The sequence below is a fragment of the Pelodiscus sinensis genome, chromosome 5 (genome assembly GCF_052426305.1).
Source record: "Pelodiscus sinensis isolate ZL-2025 chromosome 5, ASM5242630v1, whole genome shotgun sequence".
Lineage (NCBI taxonomy): Eukaryota > Metazoa > Chordata > Testudines > Trionychidae > Pelodiscus > Pelodiscus sinensis.
The window spans coordinates 83,465,559-83,491,111 of NC_143056.1; the positions used below are offsets into that span (position 1 = coordinate 83,465,559).

Genomic DNA, 25,553 nt, shown 5'->3' on the forward strand with positions numbered 1-25,553 from the left:
TAAATGGTTAATTGGTAAGCTTCACCCTTAATGGAGGAAGTTTTTTTTCTGACTAACAGGTAGGGGCTGGAGCAGCTCACTGCTCCCCTGCCCCACTACCCTGGTCCAGAGCTGAGCACTGCTTCAGCTTCATGGGATCCACTGGCATAGCCTCTGTCTGTCGGGAGCCCAGCCTACCTGCCACAGCAGCCCCTGTCCAGCAGTAACCCTTACCAGCCACGGTCTTGGGGAGATTTCATTGCTGGCTCTGCAATAGAGAGCTTATTTAAGCTTTATATTGCAGAGCTTACAGCATATGCAACCTCAACGATTTTTTTTTAAGTGGTTACACGGTTACATTTTTACATTCTTTACATCCCCGACTAGGGATGTAAAATCCCATTTAATTCATTAACTGGTTAAATAGAGTTTAACAGGCTAACCAATTAAAGGGGAAGGCTGCTTCAGCCTCATGGAAGTGCTCCCCCCCTCCTCCCACCACAGGCAGGGGCTGCTCCAATGGGCCCCACAGGACTGAAGCAGGTAACTGGAACTGGTAAACATCCGCTGTTAAAAGGTTAGTCAGTTAACTGTCAGTGGTAGGGATGGGAAAGGTTAACAGACACTGTTTCTTCAGATTCTTTGCAACTTACTCTTATTCATCACCACCTCAGCAAACTTTCCAGCAGAGGGCTCTGAACAACCACCAAGAATCAAGGCCATTCACAATAAGGATTCTGATAATCAGTTCAGAGAAGAAAGGCAGCAACAATTTTCAGATGAGACATTAAGCAGAGGTCTGTCCCTGCTGCTAGTCCTCACAATATAAGATACAGGAGGAACTTAATGATCCTGGTCAATCACACTGCTAATCAAACAGATGTTATCAACCTAAGTTGTGCACCATCTGTAGAGGGAGATGGGAGGGAGTTGCTACACTACTGGGATATAAATTCCTGTTATTGTAAAGCACTTTATGAGATGAAAGAGCATGAAAGGAACCAATATTTATTCACCTGTGCCTTTCATCGAACAATCCCCCCATTACTATACTACATGTGCTGAGCACACATACATGCTTCTACACATAGCCAGCACCTGTTACAGAAGAGGGAAATGACTATTTTACATCACACTACTCAATACTATATTAATAGCTGGCCAGAAGGAATCTCATTTAACTCAGCCTAAATTCACTCGAAAGACCAGTGAGAACTGGGGTCCTGAATCACCATTCCAGATGATAATTAGTTTCTAGTGATCTGTACTCTTCCAACACTCCTTACTTGATACCAGCCTGCTTGCCGTTCTCTCTATATGCTTGCTTAGCAGGGAAGTAAAGTCCCATTTAATTAGTTAACTGGTTAAATGTAATATTTAATCAGTTAACAGATTAAAAGGGGTTCGCAAGTGGAGCTGGAGTGGCTCCCTGTGTCCAAGGGCTGCTCCAGCTGGGCTAGAGGGTGTCTCTTTGCGGCGGACCCCCCGGGGTTGGAGCAGTCCCTGCTCATGGCAGGTGGGAAGCTGCTCCAGCCCCCATGGCTTAACTAGAATCAGTAAGCATCATAGGGTGATGCTTACCAGTTAATCATTCATATCCCTAGAACAAATATTAGATTACAGGCTTTCAGTCTAGCAGATGAGGGTATAACAACCCCATGACTAGAAGCTGAAGCTAGACAACTGGAAAGAAGGTGCAACTTTTTAAATTAATGAACGTAATCAATCAATGGAACAAGTTATGATGGACTCTGCATTGCTGGAAATTTTACAATTAAGATTGGATATTTCGCTAAAAATATTTTAGAATATTGTGGGGGGCGGGAGAGGAGTCTCTGATCTGTGTTTATACAGGACGTTGGGTTAAATGATCCCTTTTGGGTCTTGGAACTCATGAATTAGACTCACTAAATTTTATTCCTGTCAGAACCTGCAGAGTTCTCGGAATGAGAGTTACAGTTCTATGTGGTCTGTGTATCAACAACAAAATTGTTAATTAAGTTCCATTTGCAAGGGCACATTTTGTCATTTGTTGCACCTGTTTTATCCTCATATAGAACATAATAGGACTGAGCAGTGTAATTTGAAGCAGTTTGACTTGCAGAATCTTATTACTTGTGGGGATGCCCATCCCAGAAAGAACTTAGCTTGACTCTGATTTTGTGGCGAATGTGTAGTGCTAGCAATTGGATAACCCATATTTGTACTTGTAAACTGTGTACAATTGATCAGGAAACCGAAACAATAAATATTGAACCCCAGGAGGCTATTGTCTTAATCTTGTTTGAAGTGGAAGTGCACTTTAATCTTCATGGTAACATTAGAGTTGTGTCAATTTCCCCTCTCCTGTTCCTAATGCATTTGTATTGGAACTGAGATTTTTATCTGCTCGTTCCATTAAAATAAATGCATTGTGATGGTTGTAATAGGATTTTTCCTTCCACAAGTCAGTGTGATGGGGGGCTGGAAGCCCAAAGTCAGCTTTAAGGAGAGAGAAGACACTTTAGAAATGGCACTAGTTAGAAATCTGAGCACAGTTGTGCCAGGGCAGCCAGTGGCAGACCAAGCATAGAATGAGAAATCTAATCCCAAATAGCCAGGAGTTCAGTTCTAATCCTAAATAGGTATTTCTCATAAGCAGTATGTTAGGGAGATGGTTATTTAAGTATCTGAGTTGTTCAAAGTTTGTACCTCAGTAAATCTTTCAACTAGAAAAATCTCTTGTATGCATGTACATATGCATAAGAACGGCCATACTGGGTCAGATGAAAGGTCCATCTAGCCCAGTATCCTGTCTTCAGACAGTGGCCAATACCAGATGCCCCAGAGGGAGTGAACAGAACAGATAATCCTCACGGGATCCCTCTCCTGTGGTCCATTCCCAGTCTCTGACAGAGGTTGAGGACAACATTGCTACCCATTCGTTTCCTACATGTGAAGGAAACACAGGGAGAGAAGGGAGGGCATCTCTTTGAACACCAAAGTAGTAGGGGATATTGCCACAATTGATGGTGCAGATCAAGGTCAAACTGCAGATGAGCAGGAATTAAGGTAAGCCTTCCTTTCTGAGCACAAGGCTGTTGCAGCTTTTAAAAAACTATTTATTTAAGAAGTATTAATAGCTTACAAACCTCTGCCATATAACTATCAAAAACAAAGCAATCATCTTTACAACAGTGAGCTTTTGTTTAAAGGAACATTATACAGGAATATAGCCATCAGATCTCTGTAGATAACAAGGGCATTGCCATATTACAGAATGAGCATCATTACAACACACAAAGCTTAACATTGAGGCATCCATCTGGATTGGTAAATGTAGCCATTACCTGATTAGATTGCCTTCACTGAGTGATATCTCAGCCCCTCTGTTTGCAAAGTGAGACAGAGCTTTTGAGTTTTGACTTAATTTGTCCTTTATGTGAATGTTAATGGCCATGTGTGTGGGGTGGGGAGGGGGTTGTGTGTGCGTGAATGGCACTATTTGTTTATTGTGGGTTCTGAAGTGACCCTTCTGCTACCCAGTAACTTATTAAATTCACCCTTTCTTCCGGAACAAATGCTGGAGGAGGAAATCTTGTCTACTATTTGATTATAGATATTGAACTACATACACTGGTAACTAAAAGTTGCATTTTGTTGGCCTCTTGAGATTGTCTAAGCAATAGGGATGTCAGGGTTTAACCGACTAGCCGTTTAACCGATGAGCTGATGCTCCAGAAGAGGCTTCACTGTGTGCTCTGCAGTATAAAGTTTCCTGCAGTCCCATAAAGTTTGTTTACAGCCACCAGTCCTGGCTCTCAGTACTCTGTGTAAGAGTTTCAGTGGCTACACTGTTCCCATATTAAACGTTTTTTAACATCCCTAGTTCCTACATGGAAATGTATACATTTAACAGTATTAAAATACATAGCTTGCTTGCACCCAACTTTCCAAGTAATCGAGGTTGCTCAGTCTCAGTGACCTGTCCTCTTCACTTATTTACCATTTTCCCAATTTTTGGATCGTGTGACTTTCAGTGATTTTTTTGTCAATGACTTGGGGGTGGAGGGGAAGAGAGAGAGACCTTAAAAAACATTAAATAGCATAGGACCAAGAATTTGATCCCTGGGGGGGAGGGGGGGGGGGGACTCTCCCAGAAATACACTTTTTGATGAGGATTCCCTGATTATAATTAAATTTGGAGACCTCTTAATTATTTTGAGACTTATTCAGTCCTTTTCGCTACCACCATCAGTAAACAAAACAGGAAACAGATCTGTTACAGAGTCTCTATTCCCAGATCACAAAGACACAATTCAGAATACAGGCTGAACCTCTCTAATACGGCATTCTTTGGTCTGGCAACTTCCGGACCATATAATTTTATAGTTAGCCAGATGTCCACTTGTCATGGGTGTGGCCAAGTTTCCTGTGATACCATAAAGTTTGTTTACAGCCACCGGTCCTGGCTCTCAGGCTGTGTTTAGTCTACATGCCTCTGTCGTCAGAGGCATGTAGATTAGACACATAGGCAAAGGCAAATGAAGCCGCGATTTAAATGATTGCGGCTTCATTTAAATTTACATGGCTGCTGCGCTGAGCCGACAAACAGCTGATCAGCTGTTTGTCCGCTCAGCGCGCTAGTCTGGACGCTCCCCTGCCGACATCAAAGCCCTTTGTCGGCAGCGCCGGTAAACCTCATCCCACGAGGAATAACGGGGCTGCCGACAAAGGCTTTGATGTCGGCAGGGGAGCGTCCAGACTAGCGCGCTGAGCGGACAAACAGCTGATCAGCTGTTTGTCGGCTCAGCGCAGCAGCCATGTAAATTTAAATGAAGCCGCGATCATTTAAATCGCGGCTTCATTTGCCTTTGCCAAAACAACAAATCTACATGGCTCCGTCGACGGAGCCATGTAGTTTAGACGTACCCTCAGTGTTGAGTTCTGTTATTTAGCACTCATTTACCCTAAATGTCTTCTAAAGAGCCCAGTAAGCAGTGGAACGGTTGGTAACGTTGCTAGACAATATTGACCTCCTGTTGTTCAGGAAATTATCTGGTTTGGCACTGGACAGATCCTGAAGGTGTTTGAATAGAGAGGTTCAACTTGTAGAACCACTTTTGATAGGATTGAGAGATTTATTGCTATTGCCCTTTGTCAGAGGGCTTTCCCACTGCAGTAAAAGTGCATCACTCCAACAAGACACCTCACTCTTACATAGCCCAGATAATGTGCCTCACTGCCTGGCACTGACTTTTCCCAGGGAAATTTCAAGTAAAAAAAAAAAGACACACACATCAGTAAAGAACTGAAAGAATGTGTTCATCATGCACCATTCCTGTTCTGATCCCAAGTAGGGATGTTAAATAGAGGAAGCTAATATAATTGAACAATTGATGGAAATTCCATCGACAACTAGTCGATAAGGGGGTTTGCTGCTGCTCTGCTTTTTACATGTAGCAAGAGCTGTCAGGCTCTTGCTACATGTAAAAAGCAGAGCCACAGCTGTCTGGGCCCCGACATGAGCCAGGACTGCTCAGTTCCGGCTCGTGCTGTTTCCCCCGCTGTGCCTCTGCCTCTCCTGCCCCCTGTGGAGACAGTGCTAGGGGGGAACAGGCTGTTAAGACAGTTCCCCCCAGCACTGGCTCCAGTTCCCTGCCACTGCTGCCTTTAATACAGAGACAGCAAGGGGGGGGGGGGGGAGCTACTAGCTGAGTAGTGACTCGACTACCTGATAAACTTAGGCTTATTGGGTCGTCAACTAGTCACTTGCATTCCTAATTCCACATCCTCTGACACCAAGAATACTCAGCCAACAGCAAAAAACATGACTAAGCCAAAAGCTACTGCGTTTTAATCTTAAAATACATGAAAGATGAGCAACTTTAACAAAACCTCTCAAAAAGTTACTGGTGGGCTTCTCCATCTGTCTTTGTCCGATTAGTCTTTATGGCAGAAAAAATTAGAAGCAATATGCTAGTGAGGCAAACAACTGCTTTTTTATTTTCTATTCTTTTCTATAGATGTCTCTTTAGACACCCTGGTTACTAGATTCACCCAGTCCTTTGCTAAAGCCAGTCTAACAGCAAGCTAAACATTAGTTCACTATTCTATTCGTCACCCATATCTCTAACAGGAAAGTGACAAAACAGAGAAGCACCTGTGACATACAAGAGTAAAATCCAGACTAATGAGCAGCTGTGTCCCCTAACGTAGAGTGCCCTTCAAAATACCTTGTTGTTCACAGACAGCCATCATATGTAAATCACTCACAGATGTCTATGAATATGCTATAAACAGATATCTTGGTTCTTAACTGCCTTAAAAATGACACAGTGACCCCAATACACTCCCAGTTCTGGATTTTCTCCCAGAAACCTATGTCCTATACTGCCCAGCACTCTCCTGGACAGTACAAATATATTAAGTTCATTATTTCTTTAAGGACATAATATGCACACATAACTTGTGTCCCAGATACAGTACAATAAGCATATCAACTACCAAAAGAGAGATTTTATGCACGTTGAAGTAATGAGGCAAAGAAGTCAGAAAAGGTTACAAGAAAAATAAAGATAAAATAAAAAATGCCTAATTTAAACTATATTAGGTCAAGCAAAAATTTCTCATCACATGCTCCAAAAGATTAGTGACCAAACTCTTAAATAAGAGCCTCTCTCCCAGACACTAATACCTGTTTCCTTTATCTCTTCCAAGTGCAGAGTGTGTAATGGGTACAGAAAGAGCAGGGTTGGGTTGTTTGTGTCCCCCCCCCCTTTTTTAAATAGTTTCAGCTTCTTTCTTGGGAGGAGGCGGGGGAGATTTCCATTCAAGAACCAAGAGCCAAAGAGAATCTATGTGGAAGAATATTCCCTGCTGTTTTTTCCATCCAATTGAACTTCATCTTCTCCTTCCTGCTTGATGACAGTGTCTACTGCTTAAATACAAATTAAGCAGAGCACACTTCCCTTTGTCTAGGAGAGATCTGTTTGCCAACTTCTATTTGGGCAGGGCTGTGGGTTTTAGAACTTATGTTAACACCACCATGAAGGAGTATCTTATAACTTCATACAACATAGCTACACATATTTTACCAGGACAACGACTACCAAATTATGTGTTTTCAAATTATACAAGGCATACTTTGTACAAAGATTCCTGCAATAGCATATGGGATGTGAATAAAGGGGTGCAGTGTGTCACAGCCTCCTAGCAACAAAAAACTTTGTAACTGTCCACAAGACAGTAAGCTACTTTTGACACCACAGGATCCAAATTGCCTCAGTACATGAGGTGCATATGGATCACACAGATGCTTGCAGTGAATGGAATCCAATTACCAACGCAGATGGCACAGACTGAGAGACTGCATTGCTGGATGTGTGACAATTGTTCAAGCTGCTCACTGTGAACTCTGTGGCCAATGCCAGCAGTTCAGAATCCAGCACCAAGCAGCATAGTCTTAACAGACAACAGCATGGAGTGATGGTGCTGACTCACAAGGAACCTAGCGGAGGAGGTGCTGAATGGCAGCAAACACTTGCAAAAGTTGGCACCAAAGCAAAAGTTCAAGCCTACTTCTTAGGGATGTTAAATTTAGTTTAATGAACTAATTGACTAGTCGATGGATTTTCCATCAACTAGTTAATTAGTCGGTAAGCGGGATGCCACAGTGGGGTTTAGCTCCTGGCATGGGAGCCAACCCCGCTGCAGCTCTGCCTTTTAAATGGATTAAGAGGCTGTCGGCTCCTTAATCTTAATCCTTTAAAAGGCTAACACACAGCAGGAGAGGCCAGGGTGAGCCAGGACAGATGATTCCCCCCACTGCACACCAGCCTTTTCAGTGTATTAAGAGCTTGTTGGCTCTTAAGTCATTTAAAAAGCAGAGGCATGTCTGGAACTAGTTGCAAATCGGGAATCAGCTGATTCCTGGCTTGTGCCAGGTCTCCACTACCCGCCGCCGAGATGGTGCTGGGGGGAACTGGCTTTTAAGCCTGCTCCCCCCAGCACTGGCTTCTGCTCCCCCTCCTTGCTGCCTCTGATAGAGGCAGCAGGGGGGGGGGGGAGGAGGCCTGGAAGTGACTAGTCCCTTGACTATTCAATAAGCTTTTGCTTATTGGACAGTTGGCTAGTCGCTTACATCTCTACTACTTCTCCTTAAATAGGGAAGTGGGCATGCAGGGATGAATTACTAGGCAATACAAAGTCCTCAGTTACAACCCAGGGAATCCTAAGTAGCCATGTAGATAAATGGATAATCAATATCTTAGTGAAGACCACCTTTCAGAATGAAGATTTTCCAAGCCTCAAGCATCCCTCCAGCCCCTTTTTCCTGGGAAATCTCTCCACCTGCTGAAGCTCTAGTCTCTGTTCCTGAAAATACTGGAAGGATACCTAAGGTAACACTAGGCACTCCTTCTGACCAAGGAAGAATTACACTTTCAATTTCCTTTCCCCAGCCTCAAGCAGTCCAGGGCAGGGCCGGCCCACAACATTTTGGCACCTGAGGCTGGGAGCCACACTTGGGCCAAAACTTTGAAAGGTCTCAATTCTGCCTTCTTCCTGTTCTACTCCTCTCATGGTACTGCTCTGCTACCTACAGATGCACCAGCAACAGACACAAATTTTATTTTTTTTAAACACTCTGGGTCCTAGTGGTGCCACCCCACCTGAGTTCGCCTCATGGTAAGGCCAGCCCTGGTCCAGGGCCAGAGTTGTCACTGACAACAAAGCAGTTTAGAACTGATGGACTTGCTTCCATTAAGACACCAGATGCAGGAGTCAACATATATATTTTCCTCTGGTTTCAAGCCTGTAAATACCATTAGATCAACAGTATTCATCCAAAACCCTCCACTGTCTATCATCAAGATTCTGTAGTATGGCTTGCAGCACATGGATACCCCACAGCACTTCATGGCTGTTCCCAAAGTCAACCTCATGGCAAGATGGCAGCGTGGGACACCAGCTTACAACAGAAAAGTAGGACCACCTCACCAGCGGTAACTATTCCACATAATGAAATATCTCCAGTTCAGGGTTAACCATCTTGTTCTATGCCTATTCCTTGCTTGAGAGAACAGAGCGCAAGATGACTGAAAGAAAGGAAACTGGGAGGCCTCTTCAGTTTTGGCAGTAAAGAATAACTGCAAGTGAGCAACCACAGACAACTCATTACAATGATCTGACATATTGCCAGTACTCACAGATTGTGCTCCAGATACATGCCTACCCATTTGAATGGAGACAAAGCTAGGTACCAGGCACTGCTATTCTAGGGTCTGCCATGCTTTTTTCTGTGGAGAAGGACATATTGCATGGAAGCAAGTTGTAAGGGAGCCTAGACTACCATGCCCTAGCAATAAATGGTCTGGTAGCACTTTATAGACTAACAAAACATGCAGATGGTATCATGAGCTTTCATGGGCACAGCCCACTTCTTCAGATGACCGGAGTTATGACTAGGGGGATAAGAAAACTCGAAAAAAAAAATAGAAGGGAAGGAGAAGGGGGAGAGAGAAAGATGCTCTGTTGTCCACCTCCCTACCGCTATACATTAATGATAGAAATGTAGCCGTGTTAGTCTGGTGTAGCTGAAACAAAATACAGGACTATGTAGCACTTTAAAGACTAACAAGATGGTTTATTAGATGATGAGCTTTCGTGGGCCAGACCCACTTCCTCAGATCAAATAGTGGAAGAAAATAGTCACAACCATATATACCAAAGGATACAATTAAAAAAAGGAACACATATGAAAAGGACAAATCACATTTCAGAACAGAAGGGGGATGCGGGGTGGGAAGGTAAATGTCTGTGAGCTAATGGTATTAGAGGTGATAATTGGGGAAGCTATCTTTGTAATGGTTAGTGTCTTCGTTGAGACCGACACGTAGAGTGTCGAATTTTAGCATGAATGACAGTTCAGAGGACTCCCTTTCAAGTGCAGATTTAAAAGGCTTCTGAAGCAGGACGCAGGTAATTAAGTCGTTGAGACAGTGTCCTTTCTGGTTGAAATGGCAAGAAACTGTTTTTTCTTTGTGATCCTGTCTAATATCTGTTTTGTGGGCATTGATCCTCTGGCGAAGTGTCCGAGACATTTGTCCAATGTACAAAGCAGACGGACACTTTCGGCACATGATAGCATAAATTATATATCTGGATGCGCAGGAATATGTATTCTTGATCTTATAACTCACTTGGTTAGGTCCAATAATGGTATCAGCAGAGTGAATATGTGGACAAAGCTGGCAACGGGGTTTGTTGCAAGGGAACGTACCAGGGTTGGTATTAGTGTGGTATGTCCTGTGGTGGTTGGTAAGAATCATCTTGAGGTTAGGTGGTTGTCTATAGGAGACTATGGGTCTGTCTCCCAGAGCCTCTTGGAGTTTAGTATCCTGTTCCAGTATAGGTTGTAGTTTATTGATAATGTGTTGGACAGGTTTAAGTTGGGGGCTGTAGGTGATGACAAGTGGTGTTCTATTGTTGGTTTTCTTGGGTCTGTCTTGAAGTAAATGGTTTCTAGGTATTCGTCTGGCTCTTTCAATTTGCTTTTTTATTTCTGTGGGTGGGTAGTTGAGGTTTATAAATGCTTGGTAGAGATCCTGAAGTTACTGGTCTCTGTCAGTGGGATTAGAGCAGATACCACACAACCACATCATAAGCCTCCAGGAACCTGGCCCTGCAACCAGAAAAGATGCCAACTCTGCCCACATATCTACACTGACGAATTCATCACTGGAGCAAACACCACAAGCCACAAAATCAAAGGGTCATTTGACCGGTCATCTAGTAATTTGATCTACGCCATCAAATGCCAACAGTGCCCCTCTATTATATATATATTGGTCAAACTGGACATTCTCTACAGGAAAGAATCTTGCTTTTTTTTTTTTCTGTAACAGACTAACTTGGCTACCCCCTGAAGCTCCTTAGCAATAAATGGTGATGTCTGCCTTGTCCAAAGTGCAGATTTCTGGCCTCTCTCAAGCCTGGTGCACCAAAGCACGCAGGCAAGGCCCGAGAGTCAGCAATTGTTTTGCATAACAATGCAGATTAAGCATGGTACACGAGACCATGTCAAGAACACAGGACAAGCAACCTTGTACTGGTACTTCTGTTTCTGATAAGCAAAAAGTACAGATGCAGTCATGAAACTGTCAACTATGCACATAATTTAGATAACATTCTGGGTAAAAGGATGTCCCCGCAAATAGGGGCACTGGGCATTTTATGTATCCTACTCCATACGGAATCAACTGATAAATATTATTAGAATGACCAAGTCTCTCTCTACTATAAAATTGGGCTTAGTAAGTACAATTGATGGGAGGGAATGGACAGGATTGACCCATAGGTCCTGTTCGATGTAACTAAAACTAAATAGGCCCTTCATACCAGCGACCCAGTGCGAGGCATTCCAATGCATGGGAAGAAAAAGAACCACAACCTCCTGCCTGGTACTGTAGGTAGCATACGGGTGAAGTAAATGAGGCTTTATTATTGTATTATAGTAGATCTTCCATTAATTGCTTTTGCATTGCTTTGCGCTGTATTAATTGCTTTAGAATATATAGTATATAAGGCTTAAATTGAATAGTAATTGTTCTTAAGGCTTGTAAAAATTAAACAACTGTATTAACTGCTTAAAAGTTGCAATAAATAAGAAAGTGGTTAAGTAGCCCTGGTGTGTCCTGGTTTCCCTTGGATATAAAATAAATCAAACCACACGACATGTGTCAACTCATCCAGGTCAACATTCAGACCTGCTTAGTAGACAACACCACAGTCATACCCACAATAACTGCTTCAGCAATCTAAGATTTTCTTGGAATCTTTTCTACTAGATAGTCTGACTTGTAACAGTATAGACACACAGAAATTGTCTAGCTGGGATATTAATATAAATATCCTTATTTCAAGCTGTAATAGAGTAACGTATGTCAAAGGGCACTTGTAGTAGGGCAGCAATTTCCTTCCTGCTTTCTTGTCCTATTGACTTAGTAAATCTGGAAGTCAAGGGATAGGCCTTAACAAGTAGGCTGACCTTGAAGAAGTCCAACCAATGAGACCATCTAAAAAGAGAACAGGCCCTTTCAATTCCATCACAAGATTCCTGTGAATTCTGAAACAGCTTTAAAGTGATCAACATTTTCCTTGCTTCGTTCCAAATCCTACACTGTTCATTCAAACCATGCACCTCATATAACAAGTGGTGGGTGCAACATAAAAATCTAGATCCAACACAATCATTCTTTAGAACAGGGGTAGGCAATAATTTTAGACAGGAAGCCACTTCACTAATTTCTGAAGTGGCCCTGGGCCACACTGGAAGGGGTGGGGCCTATGGTGGAAGAGGCAGGCCAAACATACTTCTATGCTCCCCCTCCCACAGACCCTGATTGGTCTGGGGGTGGAGGAGCACAAGAAGTCTTTGCCACCACCCAGAGAGAACTGCCAGCTGTTCTCAACAGCTGGTAGTCCCCTCTAGGCACTTACTCCCTTGCAGGTCAGGAGGAGACTTTGTGCGCTCTCCTGCCACCAAGCCAATCAGGACGTAGGGGCAGGAAGAGCACACAAAGTCTCTTGCTTCCTGTCCCCACCCTGCAAGGGTCGTGTGGCACTTGCAGGGTGGGGACAGGGAGTGAGAGACTTTGTGCATCCCTACCGCCCCCAATCCCTGATCGGACTGGGGGCAGGGGAGTGGCAAGGCATCCTCATGCTGGGCAGGCTGGATCTGGCCCGCAGAGGCCCCATTGCCCATCCCTGCTTTAGTGTGTGGCTGAAGTTTTGAAGGTCCACTAGAGAAGACAGATCTTGGTCTTTTTTTTTTTTTTAAATGTAATACCATTCCCGCTTCAAATAACTTTTCTATTGTATTTTCTGGGATGCACCCAATAGGCTCAGACATTGTTGCAACATCAGCAGATTCTGCAGCATACTCAACTGCAATCAATGGAAATAAGAGCTCCCCCTACATTTCTAGGAAAGTCTAAGGGAAATTGGAAAGATCCCATTGTCTCAAATGATGCCCTTTGGTCCAGCATAACCAATACATCTGAGACACTCTGCAATGATCATACCCAGGGCTCACTGAACCGTGGCGAGCTCCGCTCGCCAGCCGCGCTGTCCGGCAATCTGCGCATGTGGAGATGGTTCAGCACATGCGCAGATCGCCTGAACCCGGCTCTTCCAGGTTACAATCTACTCGCCACGGGCAAGTAGATTGTATTTTTTGTCGAGCCTTAATCATACCCTTACCCCACTCACACTTTCAGCTCCAGTTGATGGATTCATGCACATAACTCTCTGCTGGGGAGAAAGATCTGGTATTAATTGAAGACAGATAATCTCACAACACTTGCTTTTCCTTCAGTGGATCCTTATAATCCCAATTCTCATACTTAAAGCTCTCATCACTACTTACAGCCCTCAAAATTCCATGCGATAAGAGCAAGAACTTGTTTTAAATCATAGAATAATAGGACTGGAAGGGACCTCAAGAGGTCATCGAGTCCAGCCCCCCGCCCTCAAGGCAGGACCAAGCTCCGTCTACACCATCCCTGACAGATGTCTAGCCAACCTGTTCTTAAATATCTCCAGAGAGGGAGATTCCACCACCTCCCATGGCAATTTATTCCAATATTTGACCACCCTGACTGTTAGGAATTTTTTCCTAATGTCCAATCTAAACCTCCCTTGCTGCACTTTAAGCCCATTACTCCTTGTCCTGTCCTCAGAAACCAAGAGGAACAAATTTTCTCCTTCCTCCTTGTGACACCCTTTTAGATATTTGAAAACCGCTATCATGTCCCCCCTTAATCTTCTTTTTTCCAAACTAAACAAGCCCAGTTCATGAAGCCTGGCTTCATAGGTCATGTTCTCTAAACCTTTAATCATTCTTGTCGCTCTTCTCTGTACCCTTTCCAATTTCTCCACATCTTTCTTGAAATGTGGAGCGCAGAACTGGACACAGTACTCCAGCTGAGGCCTAACTAGCGCAGAGTAGAGCGGCAGAATGACTTCACGAGTTTTGCTTACAACACACCTGTTGATACAACCTAGAATCATATTTGCTTTTTTTGCAACAGCATCACACTTTTGACTCATATTCAACTTGTGGTCCACTATGACCCCTAGATCCCTTTCCGCCATGCTCCTTCCTAGACAGTCGCTTCCCATCTTGTATGTATGGAACTGATTGTTCCTTCCTAAGTGGAGCACTTTGCATTTCTCTTTATTAAACCTCATCCTGTTTACCTCTGACCATTTCTCTAACTTGCTAAGGTCATTTTGAATTATGTCCCTATCCTCCAAAGAAGTCGCAACCCCACCCAGTTTGGTATCATCTGCAAACTTAATAAGCGTACTCTCTATCCCAATATCTACATCATTGATGAAGATATTGAATAGTACGGGTCCCAAAACAGACCCTTGAGGAACTCCACTTGTTATCCCTTTCCAGCAGGATTTAGAACCGTTAACAACAACTCTGACTACGGTTATCCAGCCAATTATGCACCCACCTTATTGTGGCCCTATCCAAGTTATATTTGCGTAGTTTATCAATAAGAATATCATGCGAGACCGTATCAAATGCCTTACTAAAGTCTAGGTATATGACATCCACCGCTTCTCCCTTATCCACAAGGCTCGTTATCTTATCAAAGAAAGCTATCAGATTAGTTTGGCATGACTTGTTCTTCACAAACCCATGCTGGCTATTCCCTATCACTTTATTATCTTCCAAGTGTTTGTATATGATTTCCTTAATTACCTGCTCCATTATCTTCCCTGGGACAGACGTTAAACTGACCAGTCTGTAGTTTCCTGGGTTGTTCTTATTCTCCTTTTTATAGATGGGCACAATATTTGCCCTTTTCCAGTCTTCTGGAATCTCCCGTCTGCCATGATTTTTCAAAAAATCATAGCTAAAGGCTCAGATACCTCCTCTATCAGCTCCTTGAGTATCCTGGGATGCATTTCATCAGGACCTGGTGACTTGCTGACATCTAACTTTCCTAAGTGATTAACTTGTTCTTTGTGTATCCTATCTTCTAAACTTACCCTCTCTCTGCTTCTATTCACTACGTTAGGCACATCTCCAGACTTCTCGGTGAAGACCGAAACAAAGAAGTCATTGAGCATCTCCGCCATTTCCAAGTTCCCTGTTACTGCTTCTCCCTCCTCACTAAGCAGTGGGCCTACCCTGTCCTTGGTCTTCCTCTTCCTTTTAATGTATTTATAAAAGGTCTTCTTGTTTCCCTTTATGCCTGTAGCTAGTTTGATCTCATTTTGTGCCTTTGCCTTTCTAATCTTGCCCCTGCATTCCCGTGTTGCTTGCCTATATTCATCCTTTGTTAGTTGTCCTAGTTTCCATTTTTTATATGTCTCCTTTTTTATTTTGAGATCATGCAAGATCTCCTTGTTAAGCCAAGCTGGTCTTTTGCCATATTTTCTATCTTTCCTACACAGCGGAATTGTTTGCTTTTGGGCCCTTAACAACGTCCCTTTGAAATACTTCCAACTCTCCTCAGTTGTTTTTCCCTTCAGTCTTGCTTCCCATGGGACCTTACCTACAAGTTCTCTGAGCTTATCAAAATCTGCCTTCCTGAAATCCATTACCTCAATTGTGCTGGTCTCCCTTCTACCTTTCCTTAAGATCATGAACTCTATTATTTCGTGATCACTGTCCCCTATACTGTCTTCCACTTTCAAGTTCTCAACTAGTTCCTCCCTATTTGTTAAAACCAAATCCAGAACAGCTTCTCCTCTGGTAGCTTTTTCAACCTTCTGAAACAGAAAGTTGTCTCCAATGCAGTCCAGAAACTTATTGGATAGCCTGTGCCTCGCTGTGTTCGTTTCCCAACATATGTCTGGATAGTTGAAGTCCCCCATCACCACCAAATCTTGGGCTTTGGATAGTTTTGTTAATTGTTTAAAAAAGGCCTCATCCACCTCTTCCACCTGGCTAGGTGGCCTGTAGTAGACTCCTAGCATGATATCACCCTCGTTTTTTACCCCTTTTAGCTTAACCCAGAGACTCTCTACACAGCTATCTCCTATGTTCATCTCCACTTCAGTCCAAGTGTGTACATTTTTAATATACAAGGCAACCCCTCCTCCCTTTTTTCCCTGTCTGTCCTTCCTGAGCAAGCCGTACCCTTCCATACCAACATTCCAATCATGCGTCCCATCCCACCAGGTTTCTGTAATACCAATGATATCATAGTTGTATTTATTGGTTAGCAATTCCAGTTCTTCCTGCTTTTTACCCATACTTCTCGCATTTGTATATAGGCATCTAAGATACTGATTTGATCTTGCCTCCCTGTTGTGCCCTGACCCTCCTTTCTCCTTGCCATTATAGGCCGTAGTCCCCCCCATTTCCAACCCATCTCCCAGTCCCGCACATTCAGCACTTACCTGTGGGCTTTGCTCACCTGCCCCTGTCGAACCTAGTTTAAAAATTGCTTCCAAGATTAAAACTGCACTTGATGTTGTTCCCTGATCTAACAGACACCTGAAGCAGCTATATCTTCTGTCACAGGTTGCAGAAATTCAACATGGAAGAGATCAATTAGACTCAATTCCCAGAAAGCAAGACCAGGCTTATAACAGAATCATAGAATACTAGGACTGGAAGGGACCTCGAGACGTCATCGAGTCCAGTTCCCTGCCCCCTGGCAGGACCCAGTACCGTCTAGACCATCCCTGATAGACATTTATCTAACCTACTCTTAAATATCTCCAGAGATGGAGATTCCACAACCTCCCTAGACAATGTATTCCAGTGTTTAACCACCCTGACAGTTAGGAACTTTTTCCTAATATCCAATCTAATCCAATCCCTTGCTGCAGTTTAAGCCCATTGCTTCTTGTTCTGTCCTCAGAGGCCAGGAAGAACAAGCTTTCTCCCTCCTCCTTGTGACACCCTTTTAGATACCTGAAAACCGCTGTCATGTCTCCTCTCAATCTTCTCTTTTCCAAACTAAACAAGCCCAATTCTTTCACTCTTCCTTCATAGGTCATGTTCTCTAGACCTTTAATCATTCTTGTTGCTCTTCTCTGGACCTTCTTCAATTTCTCCACATCTTTCTTGAAATGTGGTGCCCAGAACTAGACATGATATTCCAACTGAGGCCTAATCAGCGCAGGGTAGAGCGGAAAAATGACTTCTTGTGTCTTGCTCACAACATACTTGTTAATGCATCCTAGAATCATGTTGGCTTTTTTTGCAACAGTGTTGACTCATATTTAGCTTGTGGTCCACTATAACCCCTAGATCCTTTTCTGCCGTACTCCTTCCTAGACAGTTGCTTCCCATTCTGTGTGTGTGAAACTGATTGTTCCTTTCTAAGTGGAGCACTTTGCATTTGTCCTTATTAAACTTCATCCTGTTTACCTCAGACCATTTCTCCAATTTGTTCAGATTATTTTGAATTATGATCTTATACTCCAAAGCAGTCGCAATCCCTCCAAGTTTGGTATCATCTGCAAACTTAATATGCGTACTCTTTATGCTGATATCTAAATCGTTGAAGAAGATATTGAACAGAACCGGTCGCAAAACAGATCTCTGTGGAACCCCACTTGTTACTCATTTCCAGCAGGATTGTGAACTATTAATAACTACTCTCTGGGAACAGTTATCCAGCCAGTTATGCGCCCACCTTACAGGAGTCCCATCCAAGTTGTATATGCCTAGTTTATTGATAAGAATATCATACAAGACCGTATCAAATGTGTAAGGTATCAAATGCCTTACTAAAGTCTAGGTATACCACATCCACCGCATCTCCCTTATGCACAAGGCTCATTATCCTATCAAAAAAACTATCAGATTGGTTTGACATGATTTGTTCTTTACAAATCCATGCAGGCTGTTCCCTATCAACTTATTATCTTCCAAATGTTTGCAGATGATTTCCTTAATTACTTGCTCCATTATCTTTCCTGGCACAGAAGTTAAACTGACTGGGCTGTAGTTTCCTGGGTTGTTTTTATTTCACTTTTTATAGACGGGCACTATATTTACCCTTTTCCAATCTTCTGGAATCTCTCCAGTCTTCCGTGATTTTCTAAAGATGATAGCTAAAGGCTCAGTTACTTCCTCTATCAGCTCCTTGAGTATTCTAGGATGCATTTCATCAAGCCCTGGTGACTTGCAGGCATCTAAGTTATTTTCTAAGTTATTTTTAACTTGTTCTTTTTTTATTTTATCTTCTAAACCTTCCCCCTTCCCACTAGCATTCACTATGTCAGGCATGCCTTCATCAGACTGCTCAGTGAAGACCGAAACAAAGAAGTCATTAAGCATCTCTGCCATTTCCAAGTTTCCTGTTACTGTTTCCCTCTTATCACTGAGCAATGGGCCTACCCTGTCCTTGGTCTTCCTCTTGCTTCTAATAGATTTATAGAATGTCATGTTTCCCTTTATGCCTGTAGCTTGTTTGAGCTCATTTTGTGCCTTTGCTTTTCTAATCTTGCCCCTGCATTCCTATATTGTTTGCCTATATTCATCCTTTGTAATTTGTCCTACTTTCCATTTTTTTATATGATTTTTTTTTATTTTTAGATCATGCAAGATCTCCTGGTTGATCCAAGGCGGTCTTTTGCCATATTTTCTATCTTTCCTACACAGTGGAATAGCTTGCTTTTGAGCTCTTAATGTCACTTTGAAAAACTGCAAATACTCTTCAGTTGTTTTTCCCCTGAGTCTTGCTTCCCATAGTACCTTACCTACCAGCTCTCTGAGCTTACCAAAATGTGCCTTCCCGAAATCCATTGTCTCTAATTTGTCATTCTCTCTTCTACCGTACCTTAGACTCATGAACTCTGATTTCCATCACCTTTACTTAATTTCTTAGCATCTTCATTTTCCAAATATTTGCTTTCCTAAACTCCACTATCATCTCCTTACTATGTTGCATCCAAACAGGTTGCTGTCATTGGCTCCAATCTGTCCTGTTATTCTCCCATCGTTACTTGGTCCTTTCCTAATAATAAATGAACAGATACAGGATGGCCTTGCCTGTAGTTTGAATTATCTGCTGTCCAGATCACAAGATTATCCTCCAGGTTCACTGAGAGTATTAGATGATCTGTGTTCAGTTGTATGGAGACTTTCTCTCCACTTGATTCATCTGACACACACATGTAGACAGACAGAAGGAAGAAGAGATCCCTTCCCCAAACAAGGCTGAATTCAGTCTTGACCAAAACTCACACAATAGCATGTTCTCTGTACTTTATTACCACTCTTTTGTCACTATGTTATTGCCCAAAGCCTTTTGATTTAAATGAAAGGCAGTATGGAAGGGGCTTGTCAAAACATCACCAAAGGGCACAGGCCTCGTGGTCATCTCATACATGACAGATTAGATGAGATTGACCACATTCCAGCAGTGTTCCTGCCAACATTTTCTATCCTTGGGCAGGCTGAATTTTCTTTTGGACGGGTTGCAATTTCTTCCGTGTAACACCAATATTGAGGTAGTGTATGGATGCACACCAGCAATATCAACAAAACTTTGTGTGAAATGTAATCATGCAAATGTCCTGGTACCCCCCACAAACCCCCGCCCCATACAGCTTGCTTTCCTCCCCCCACTTCTCCTTCCAATCCAGACAGAGGACTGCAGCAAGTGAGTCAGAAGGACACCCCAAACATACTGCCCCTAGTCTCCACCTCACTGCACAGATGCCAGCACCCACCCACCTCCTTTCTCCCCACTTACTCCCGTGCAATCTGCTCCCCCCAGTGCAGCTGGGGGCTGGGATAAAATCCTGCATCTCATACTAGCAGGCACCAGCAGTCCAGCTGGGAGTCAGGACAGGATCAGCACAAACAAATTATCCACACCTCACCCCAGGGCACAGCACAACCCCACCCCCACCTCATCCCAATGCCAGTACCCACCCATCCCCTTTTTCCCCCACCTACCCCATACAGTCAGCCCTTACCTCCCCCTTCCCAGCCCAGGAGGGTTGAGGAGACTGCTGGGTTTCTGCCTCTGTCATCCCTCCCCCACCCCCCACATAAAGGGCTCTCCAAACTCCCCTCCCCTTTGACACTTCCCTCCAAGCCAATTAATTAATTGCTCATTCACTCTGCCCCCTCCCCCACCACTGATTACCTCCTTATCACTTGCTTACCTACTCTTGGAGCTCCTTAGTTCAAGCACACAGCTAGCTCTGTTTAGCTGCTGCTGAGACATGTCCCACCCTCCCCCCCCTTTGGCCAGCTGAACTCCCTGCTTGCATTGGAGCTTTGAGACTCTGAGCAGGGCTCAGAAAACAGCTGTGTGGCCATGCAGCTTATAGGGAACTTCGCATACCAGTAGTATTACCAAGGAGCCCAGTATGTAGGAAAACTGGACTGAATCTGGATTTCACTGCCTTACCTGGCTGGATCTGGATAGATTGGATGCTCCCGGGACCCTGCTCCATCGTAGCGTGATAACGAAATGAGGGAAGACTCCAATAGCCTCCTAGAAATCATAAAACAAAAATGTTAATGTCTGTAAATGACCAGCAGAAAGGCCACAGCAATGGCTCCATGTCTCCTGCTTCCTTACTTCTCCAGAGATAATTTGCTATTACTGATTCATTGCTCTAGATATGCATGGGACTGTACAGACAAAAAAGGGCCAGTGATAGCTGGCACAAATTTTTGCCACAAAGATTCAAACCATATGAACCCCATTATATAGATAGAACTCCCAAATGGACTTAATCCTGCACGGATGTCTCAAGAGACAGCTGCAGATGGTTGTTCTTCCCTTGGGGCAAGCAGTCAAAAGTAGCTAAGATCGGTAATCACTGATGCTGATTTAGCAGTCTGTCAGAAAGAGAATACGTCAAGGAGCATGGAATGAGGAATGTAGTTTCATATTTGTATTACAGGGTGACTTCTCCTTTGGTTTGAATTTTCTGCTCTCTGGATACAATACACAGTATTTCCAATCAGGACTGATCTTTAGCACACACTGCTACTGAAAGAGCACAGAGTCACAGCTGAGATTTACGGGAAAACATCCGCATCATAGTTTGGAGGCCAGGAGAAAGAAAGAGGTTATCAGGACAAGTCCCGACCAAGGCTGCCAACCTGGGGGTGGGGCAGCTGGCCCGGGGCTCAGGGCCCCCCCGTCACTGCTACCACGGCAGCAGCGGGACCCCTAGGATGGCATGGGCCAGGCAATGCAGAAGGGCTGGCTGGGAAAGGCTAGCTTTCCAGACCTGCCCCTTCTGTCCAACTACCCACTCCTTCTGGGGACCCTGAACCCCCTCCCCCAATCTTGCCCAGGGACACAGAAATTCTGTCAGCAGTCGTGGCCCAGTCTCTCTCACTCTGTTAAAGTCAGAGGGAGAAGCAGAGACTGAAACATACACATAAATCCTAGTTGTATAGAACTGAAAGCAAAGCATGTGCAGCTGCATATTCTCAAACCTAGCCTCTATGGTTCATGACAACCATATGTAGTATAGCCCATCTCATCCTCCTGTCACAGAGCCTGACAGAAGTCCAGAACACACTCATTCAAGCCTATTGCTGCCATTAAACTCCAGCTTCCATGAAACGGTAGACTTGAAAAATTAAATCCAAAAAGCTTTTTAAAAACTGCAGTGGTTCCCAAACTTTTCAGCATCACGCCCCCCCCTCCCCTTTCTGATTTTTGAAAAACCCACCCACCCACAAAGGAACTAAGCGGGCCAGCACAAGTTGTTTAAGGGGGAAAAAACAAAACAAAAAGGAACTGAGCAGGGCAGCAAAACTTGTGGTAGGGGCTGGGTTGCCTCACACCTCCACTGGAATTTCTTCATGCACCCCCCCGGGGGGGCATATCCCAGTTTGGGAACCCAATGCTCTAATTGATGATGCTTCCTGACTGGTAATTAACTGGTATTCCGAGGGGGCTGGAGCAGCTCCTCACCTGCTGCAAGCAGGGGGCTGCTCCAGCCCCACAGAGGGCTCGCTTTTTGTCCGAGCACTTCCTGTCTGTGGAGAACCTGGGGCTCCACAGGAAGGGACTGCACCAGTATCCAGAGCAGCGTCTCTCCATGGGGATTCTAGCTTACTGTGGACAAGGGCTGCTCCAAAGGGGGCTAGGAGCTGGTGGCAGCCCCAATGTGACCTAACATTAACTAGTTTAACTGATTAATGTGAACTTACATTCCTAATGAGATTTACTGCAACTGTATTTTTTGAACTTAGTACAAAACTATCAAGTGCCCTCCATTTCCACAAGCCAGAATGACAATACTGAACGAACCATGAGAATTACAGGGTGAAGAAGACCATGTCTTCACAATCCTGCTGGAAAGGTATAACAAGTGGGGTTCCGCAGGGGTCTGTTTTTGGGACCAGCTCTGTTCAATATCTTCATCAATGATTTAGATATTGGTATAGAAAGTACGCTTATTAAGTTTGCAAATTATATCAAGCTGGGAGGGGCTGCGACTGCTCTGGAGGATAAAATCATAATTCAAAATGATCTGGACAAATTGGAGAATTAGTCTGAGGTAAACAGGATGAAGTTTATTAAAGACAAATGCAAAGTGTTCCACTTAGGAAGGAACAAATCAGTTTCACACATACAGAATGGGAAACGACTGTCTAGGAAGGAGTACAGCAGAAAGGGATCTAGGGGTTATAGTGGACCACAAGCTGAATACGAGTCAGCAGTGCGATGCTGTTGCAAAAAAAGCAAACATGATTCTGGGATGCATTAACAGGTGTGTTGTGAGCAAGACAAGAGAAGTCATTCTTCCGCTCTACTCTGTGCTGGTTAGGCCTCAGTTGGAGTATTGTTCTGGGCACCGCATTTCAAGAAAGATGTGGAGAAATTGGAGAGGGTCCAGAGAAGAGCAACAAGAATGATTAAAGGTCTAGAGAACATGACCTATGAAGGAAGAGTGAAAGAATTGGGCTTTAGTTTGGAAAAGAGAAGATTGAGAGGAGACATGACAGCGGTTTTCAGGTATCTAAAAGGGTGTCATAAGGAGGAGGGAGAAAACTTGTTCATCTTGGCCTCTAAGGATAGAACAAGAAGCAATGGGCTTAAACTGCAGCAAGGGAGTTCCTGTCAGGGGGGGTTAAACACTGGAATAAAGTGCCCAGGGAGGTTGTGGAATCCCCATCTCTGGAGATATTTAAGAGCAGGGTTAGATAAATGTCTATCAGGGATGGTATAGACAGTATTTGGTCCTGCCAAGGGGGTAGGGGACTGACTCGACGTCTCGAGGTCCCTTCCAGTCCTAGTTTTCTATGATTCTATGTCACTATCCCTCACCACCACTGCTTGAAAGGTACATTGTCCATGGAGATCAATGGGGCTGGGCTATTTTAGATGTAAAGCTACTGAGAAATGCACGTGTCAATACCATGATGGCAATGCCTATATCATGTAAATAATACCTAATAATAATTGCCAAATGAGGCAACTTCCCAAACTGCTTACAAAGGGCCTGATCCAATTACATTTTAAGCTAGGATTGGGCCCAAAGCAAATCTGTTGCTATTACCCAAGAAGATCCAGTTAACATTAATCATGCTTCAAAAATATAAGGGACCAATCAGTAAAAAGCCCCACTGCCTGGTAGAGGCGATCTTTGAAGAAAATTGGAGAAACTTTGAATTTATTTCTTCTGACAGCAGCACTTTCTCACTGGACATGGAATCTTTGGCACAGGTTTCACTTTGTGTGTCTGAATAACTCAGAAATGCGTTGTCACAGGTAACTTCATTCAGGTCTAGACCAAAGACAGAAGAACAAATCCCTTGAAATCAGAAGCCAAAATATCTCACCTCTTCAGAGCTCACAAAGGGCTTGTTCACCCAGAGACACAAGTCATGATAACCTTCTCTGGAGAGACAATACATCCTGCCTTTCTTTGGATGTGCTGAGTGTTTTAACCTGGCATCTTAACGCGTTGTTTAACACATCAACTGCTTGGATGAGGAACACTCAAAGAGTCTGTCCATCATCCACACCAGAGTGGATGTTTAACTGCCATGGTAACAGACCTGATCTCTTTGTGGGCTCTTGTGGAGCAGCAGGGAGCCTGTTGCGGTCTCTCCGTGGGAGAGGCCAAGCGTGCCTCTATTTCAGTGGTTTTCAAACTTTTTGGCCTGAGTACCAACTGGCTCAATGTAAACCTTTCCGCAGACTACCAGTTGCTAATGGAAACTCACCTTTAATTACATCCAAGCCATTTTGCTAGAGCTGCAGCTAAGGAGAACAGTTTAATTTAAATTATTGAACAGATTAAGCATTTTAACTCTCTCATGTTCGTTTTTCAAACTTCATTTTAAATAATGTAAAATATTAATTTATGTCCAACATAGACAGCCAAGGTGGAGCTGAGTATGTTGGCACTGGCAAACAGTCTTGCATAGATGCAGAATGTTGGCTGGCTGGTGACCGATGCCATGATGGAGAGTGCTGCTGCAGAGTCACTCAGTCTTGAGTTGGATCTGTACTGAGACAGAGCGGTGGTGAACAGAAGAGCGGGGCTAGGAGTTTGGATAGCAGGCTTATGACGAGCGGTCCCTGGAATTTTGCAGAAAGCAATTCCGAGACCTGAGTATGGCTGCAAAGTCAGGGATCGGGAGCGGGACATCAAGCGGGACCAAGATCTGCTATCCTAGGACAGCTTCAATTGTGAGCAGCTCTGTTGGCCAGGACTGTGGGACTGGTACTATGAGTCAAACCAGCAGTGCTCAAAGGAGCGGTGCTATGAAGTAGGTCTGGGCGCCAAAAGTCCCAATATCACCAGCTTGCCTCTAGAGGGCACCTGCTGATAAGGAAGCATCAGTTTGTCTCATACAAGGGGAGACTTCTGCATTGTCACTTCAAAGAGACCCCTGAAGACCTCAAAAGTATCAGGGCTGGAGGGCATTGCCACCTCCTCCACCTGCAGCTGAAGGGAGTCCAAGAAAGGTGGGCTTGCTGGAGGGCCCTGAGCTGGCGTGGCTGATGGTGCATGGCCTGAAGGTCTCACACCTGAGGGCCCTTTGTCCATGCTGTCCCTGGCAGAAGACTCAGATGCGGCAGCAATTGGTGCTAATGGTGCCCCTTCACTTGCTTGCTGTACCTAGTGGAGGAATAGGAGTGGTGCCAGGATAATGGCTGCTTGGGTGCCAGAAAGGGGCAATGCAGAGTCCTTTCTCGGAGCTGCATCAGAAACCACTGGAAGGGGTGCAATGCTCAGAGGTCTTCGGTGTTCCTGCCTCTGCTTGGGAAGGAGTGCTGATTCCACAAAGAGCCACTTTAAAATTGAAAGTCCTGCTCCTTTCTGGTCCAAGGCCTGAAGCTTGTACAGATCCTACACTTTTCAGACTGGTGCGTTTCCCCAAGACATGCAAGACAGGAATCACAGGGGTCATCTGTAAGCACAGGCTTAGAGCAGGAACTGCACAGCTCAAATCCCTGAGACTTAGGCATACCCCAAGTCCTAGAGGGCACACAAGCAGGAAGGGGGAAGACCCCTCATACCCATTGCTAACAAAAACTACCACTAAAGGGATAAACTGACTGATCACAACAGTAACCAGTGCTAGGGATGAGCAGAGCTCTTGCTAAGCAAGA

The 25,553-nt window shown here is 44.1% G+C and overlaps 1 protein-coding gene across 2 annotated transcripts in view; it reads right to left on the reverse strand.

Moving 5' to 3' along the window:
• Window positions 1–25,553, reverse strand: part of AMBRA1 (autophagy and beclin 1 regulator 1) — a 226,798-nt gene that overhangs the window by 141,068 nt on the left and 60,177 nt on the right. For both annotated transcript variants that reach the window (XM_075927593.2, XM_075927594.2), the window contains exon 8: window positions 20,367–20,453. In XM_075927593.2, the coding sequence (XP_075783708.2) occupies window positions 20,367–20,453 (87 nt within the window). The remainder of the gene's footprint in view (window positions 1–20,366; window positions 20,454–25,553) is intronic.